Genomic DNA, 6,244 nt, shown 5'->3' with positions numbered 1-6,244 from the left:
TGAAACATTTTAAATACAGGCAATATAACATAGAACTACCAGTTTTTATATTCCTAAATAAACTTAAACTACTATAGCAATGATTTAAATACATGTGCTATTAAAAAAAACTGTAAACATACTCTGATTTTGTTTTTTACCTGAAAGATAATATTAAAAAGAGGTTCCACAAATTCTTGATTCCTTAAGAACTAAGGATCAAATAACTAAACATAATAAATAAATATGCAACCTAGAGGCCTGGGAAAGGGTATATAGAATACAGAACATAATACACCAGTGTATTAAAAATCCAGTATTTTGAGATTAAAAATTCTTTATCGCAATACAGTTAGGTTTATTGCTAGTATAAATGAACTTCATTTTAAGGCACATGTCGTGACCGATGAGAAAGATTTGGATTCAAAACAAAGGAAATATGGACTGTAAAATATGGACTGTTTTTCTTTCATTTTGATGTCATTATAGGTATTACAATTTTAAATGTTAAGTTTTTGTATGGCATTAGATAAATATCTTTGAACATATTACCTGAATATAGTTAAAATGTTTATGATACTTTGATACTCGAATTAATGTATATTAATTCTTAAATTAAATTAATTCTTAATTAAAGTATGTGCTACTTTAATGGGGAAATGGGCAAAATTAAATCAAGATGGATGGCAAAGGACTACATACAAGAAATATGATAACCTATAAGAGAAAAAATTCCATTGCAGGGACAGTGACTATGCAGATCTTGGCCAAGTTGTTTAACTTCTCTGAGCCTCACTTTTTCCATCAGTAAAATTTTAATACTAGCTGCTTTGTCAAACTCATATGACGGTTATGAGATCAAATGAGGTGATGTAAAAACACTTGCCAAACTTGAAGCACTGAACAATTAATGGTATTATCATAGGCCAAATCTCTCAAGTTTCTGATAGTCTAACAAATAAGGTTATAGTCAGCTCCTTTTGCATCCACTTGAGAACGCCCAGTTTTAATCAATTAGATAGTTGTGCTATGAATAAAGCAAAACTTTATGCAAAGAGAGGAGCTTTAAGTTTTAGCTGCCAGAATTTTATAAAGTAGTATGCTGTGAGTGGGGCAGCCCACTGCTTGCTGGGGCTCAGGCTACCTCTGGACTCTTCCTAATGATAAAGAGGGGGCAGACTTCTCAGAGACCTTGGCTCCTGACCTTTCCTCAGTCTCCTCTGCAGAGACCTCCATCTCCCTCACCACCTGCTATCGTGCAGCATGCATAGTTCCATTAAAAGAAGTATATCTCATAACAGCATAAAAGTTTTTTGGTTTTTTTTTTAGCTGAGCCATCCTGCTACCTGTTGGCAGCTCAGCAGCTGCTCAGCGGCTGCTCAGCTCAGGCTGGACTCGAACCGCTCTTGCTCAGAGCTCAAACTCTTGAGCAAGCTCTTAACCAACTGAGCCACTCGGCCGGCCCGAAAGTTTTAAGAGCATTAAAGAAACACAGCTGAGGCCAATCACAGGTACATTTCTGAGCTTGGCACAAAGTTAAAATGGTTCCATAAACCCCACCACGTTCTCCCTGGCTTAGTCCAGAAGCCCTACTTCTATGCATAAGACGGTTCTAGGCCAGCTTTTCCAAACTCTGTTCTGAAGAACACTACTTAGGTGAGATGTTAAATGAAAAAAAGGTCTGTGTTAAGTTTGGAATATGTGGGGAGAAATAAGTTTACATACTGCAGAATTTCTCGTACTGACAGAATTTGATGTACTGACTATCCACTATAAAGAGCAATGGAGTGGACAGCATTTCTCAAACTTGTTTGAGCACAGAATCCCGTTTTTTCCCACAAAATATCTAGAGGGGCTAATAGCTCTTAGAATTCTCTTTGGGAAGTGCTACTCTAGCTAATTCACCCTAGTTTTATACATTAAGGGCTATGTCTGGCAATAGTTATCCTTTTAACTTCTGAAAAAGCAGAACCATTTTGCTCACAAGGCCCACTACCATGGCAACCACGTGGATGCCACTCTGTAAGTATCCTACCCAAAGCAACTAAGAGCTAAACTTCTTTTAGTACAATACTGAGGAATCCAAAGAAGTTATTCTCAAGTTAATGAGAATTATAATCTTTTTAAGGAAATCTTTATATCCTTTCTCCAACATTAAAAATACAAAGATCTAACTCTAGATCTTAGAATCAAGAATCACAATTACTTTGAGGAGATGGGAGTACTTTATCACAATATCACTGCAATCCACACTATTGATAATAATAATAATTAGTAATGGTGGTGATGGTGGTAGTGTTGGCTAAGAACTTACTTTGTACCTTAATCCTCATATCCACTCTATGAATTTAGGACCTACTATTACATTCATTTTTAAAAATAAGTACAGTGAGGTTGAGGGAGATTAACTGACTTGCCAAGGGTCACACAAAATAGTAAGGACAGAATCTCAAACTCATATCTGACTCCTCACCTCATGCTCTTAATCACTACATAATGTCATCTTATATTTTAGTAACAAAACAAAAGCATTTAAGTTACACTCTGGTTGTTAAAAAGTTTGAGTATATTCATATAAATCCAACTTGATTGATATTTGATTTTGGATTTCCTCTTGAGCAAAGGAGACACTTTATGTTTTGTTTGTTTTTTAAAGCAGAGAAAAATAGACTGCTATTTACCAATGATATGTTTAGATATGGGGAGGGTTTTAAAAATCTGCATCCAAGGTGAAGACATTATCTGTGGTTTCTGCCATCACTGCAAAACGCTGATACTCTGAAACTCGTTTCTCAAAGAAATTTGTTTTCCCTTCTAAAGAAATGTTTTCCATAAAATCAAAGGGATTTTCTGCCTGAAAAATCTGAAAATAAAAGAAATGTTATTAGACATTCCAAAGGAGTCAAATTATAACCCACAAGAAGATCGACAGATAACTAAAATGGAGCATAGGTCTTCCAACACCTGTCTAGTCATTTATAGGATCACACTACTCCCTAAGGCCTTAGAGGCGCTCAAGGCTGATAAATTTTAAGATGACTAAGATTACCTACTAATCTCAAGAAGCGATACTAGCATCTCTGGTATTCTAAGAAGTAAAAAGGGGGGGGAAATATTTCAGGAAATAAAAGATGTAATACCAACCAAATTAAAATGTTTTCACAGCTTTAAAAATTTAATACAACATAGATATCATAGGCATTTTTCACAGGTAATACCATTAGGTAGTCACACACATGATACTACATATATATATGACACTACATAATCATATACATGATACTATAAAATATTAAATTACCAACAATGTACTGTTGCTCATATTTCTTAGTTCAGAAGAAAACATAATAAAAAAATTGACATTAAGAGGCCGTGATGAGGTAAGATAAAATAATTTTTATCCATAGTGACCCCCCTCAAAAAAGAGAGACATGTTGACAAGAAGCTTTTTCACTGCTTCTCAATTCAAGAAGCAGACTTGGGGACACAGCTTGATGGAAACTGTGAAACATTTCAATGATTCGTGAGAGGCAATATAAGAGGACTTTTGACTTTAGAAGTATTGCAGCAGGGATTATAAACACTACGGTAAAAATATATTCAAATAACCCAATTAAAAATGGACAAATAATCTGAGTAGACAAGCAGACATTTCTCTAAAGAATATATACAAAAGGCCTATAAGTACATGAAAAAATGCTTAAAAATCATTATCCATTAAATAAATGCAAATCAAGACCACAATGAGATAACATTTCACTCCCACTAGGATGGCTATAAATAAATAAATAACAAGCATTGGTGAAGATGTGGAGAAACTGGAACCCTCATACACTGCTGGTGTTAATGTAACATGGTGCAGTCACTTTGGAAAACAGTCTGACAATTCCTCTAATGATTAAAAATAGAGTTTCTATTTGACCCAGCAATTTCACTTCTAGTTATATAGCCAAGAGAAATGAAAACATATGTCCACACAAAAACTTATACATGAATGTCCATAGCAGCATTATTCATGATAGTCAAAAAGTGGAAATCACTGCAGTGTCCATCAGCTAATAAATGGATAAATAAAATTTGGTATAGCCATACAAAGGAGTATTATTTGGCCATAAAAAGGAGTAAAGTACTGATAAATGCTACAACACAAATGAACCTTGAAAACCACAGTAAAGAAGCCAACCACAAAAGACCATATGCTGTATGGTTCCATTTATATGAAATGGGATATACAGAACAGGAAAATCTAAGGAGACAGAAATTAGATTAGTGGTGCCTAGGGCTGAGATGGAGGTGTGGAAAAGAAAGGGAACTAACAGATTGCTAATGGGTACAGAGATTCTTTGTGGGGTGATTAAAAATAATGTTCGAAAATAGATTGTTGTGATAGTTGCACAACACTATGAATATACTAAAAACCACTGAATTTGTATATACATTTATTAATAGGTGAATTGCAAGCTCTGTGATTTTAAAAAGATATATATTTTTTAATTCCAAAAAATGCTCATATGCTTTGTGTGGTTGAGCTGTGGAATTCTGTGAAATTTCCGTTCAGAAATACTGTGTGAAGAGGGAGTGAAAATTGGAGCTATCACACAGAATACAGTGGAAAGAGTACTGAACCAATTGTCATAGATTGACTGAATTTTAAAACAGGGGACCTTCTAAAAAATATGATCCAAATCATTCATGTCTTGGACAAAGTAAGACCAAAATAAAGTGGCTTATTTTTGACACACAGAAGTACTCAAATATTTATTAACTAATCCTAAATTAAAAGAGAAGTTGAAAACATCATCAATGTGACTCTTATTTAGAATTCTGTATAAATAGCCACCATTTGCTAATTTAAATAATCATTTATTTTACCAAAAACTATCATTGTAAGAATAGTTCTTTTTATAGCTCCTTGAGTTCAAAGTTTAGTTCATATACTTTAAATTGTTTTGTATTCTTAATATACACATTCAAGGCTATAAATTTTCCTCTGAGGATCTCTTTGGCTGCATTCTACAAGTTTTGATATACAGTAATCTTATTGTCATTTAGTTTATATTTCCTATTAATTTATATTTTCATTTTTAATCTCATTTTAAAGGATAGCTCTTCAATTTCTAACTAGCTCAAACTTTTGGCCATCTTTTATTGTGAATTTCTAATTTTACTGTATTAAAATCTCTGGTCTGTATAATGTCTGGGCTTTGGAATTTACTAAGAAATGCTAAAGGCTTGTGGAAAAATGATGTTTCACACTGTGTTTTCTTCTGTAGGAGGCATGTTTTATATATATATACCTACAGTTAGTAAGTTCCCAAAGAGAAAACTAGATCCAGGGGTCCACAGTTTTCCAATAAGCGGGAGAACATGGATGTGTGGGTGTGAGGATATGGTGGTGGGTTAAAGGATAGCGAGTTCACTTTAAGGCTTAAGTAAGCAAAGTAATTTTCCTGTAACAAACATATTCATATAACTTAGGAACACATATAATTTTTTAATACGCAGTTTATAAATTTAAGAGATCATATTAATGTAACTGTAATCCTGATTTCTCTCATTATCCGCAAACATAGAAAGGATCTTGCAACTAAAATAATAAAATATAAATAGTTATCTTACAATAGTTTGCTTCACCTGATTCTTGCATTATAGTATTTCTGTGGTACCAGAATATAAATGCATTACCAAGAAAGTTTATAATTACCCCAGCATCATGGATTTCATAAGGCTTCTCATTAAATACAATTTAAACTTACATTTCCATGCTAAGAAATCAAAACCTACAATTTCTAATTACCACAGTTTAGTACACAGTAAAGTTCTGTGAATGTTCCACTTACGTTGAATACAACATGACCACTTAGTGTGCATTTACTGTATATCTGACACTATTTTAAGTGCTTTAGGTTACGAACTCATCACAATCCTTATTATCTCGATTTAATGGATAAGGAAACTGAGATAGGGGTTAAGCACCTTGCCTAAGGTCACACAGCTAGAAAGTGGTGGAAGCAAGATTCAAACCCAGGTAGTCTGCCTGCAGCCTCCACCTGTTAAGTCACATGAAAAGCATACCTCTTCATGAAATTCAGGTACTTTATCTCTGATAACCAAAGACAGAAATAACTTAAACACAGCTGAGTTCAGAGTCAAATTATGACAGTTAATGTCTTCATAATAACTATTTCCTATTTACAAACATTAACCCCTAAATTATAACATAGACACATGGAGATTTATACGATGGTAAAATACATATATATAT

The 6,244-nt window shown here is 33.7% G+C and overlaps 1 protein-coding gene across 1 annotated transcript in view; it reads right to left on the bottom strand.

Annotated features, from left to right (window-relative positions):
- Window positions 1-1,814: 1,814 nt before the first annotated feature.
- Window positions 1,815-6,244, bottom strand: part of RRM2B (ribonucleotide reductase regulatory TP53 inducible subunit M2B) — a 36,817-nt gene continuing 32,387 nt past the window's right edge. Inside the window, exon 8 of the mRNA XM_019629546.1 lies at window positions 1,815-2,842. Coding sequence (XP_019485091.1) covers window positions 2,690-2,842 — 153 coding nt within the window. The 3' untranslated portion in view covers window positions 1,815-2,689. The remainder of the gene's footprint in view (window positions 2,843-6,244) is intronic.

Source organism: Hipposideros armiger, unplaced genomic scaffold (assembly GCF_001890085.2).
Source record: "Hipposideros armiger isolate ML-2016 unplaced genomic scaffold, ASM189008v1 scaffold_860, whole genome shotgun sequence".
Classification (NCBI taxonomy): domain Eukaryota; kingdom Metazoa; phylum Chordata; class Mammalia; order Chiroptera; family Hipposideridae; genus Hipposideros; species Hipposideros armiger.
Note: the sequence above shows the minus strand (reverse complement) of the source record. Positions and strands in the feature narration are given on the sequence as shown.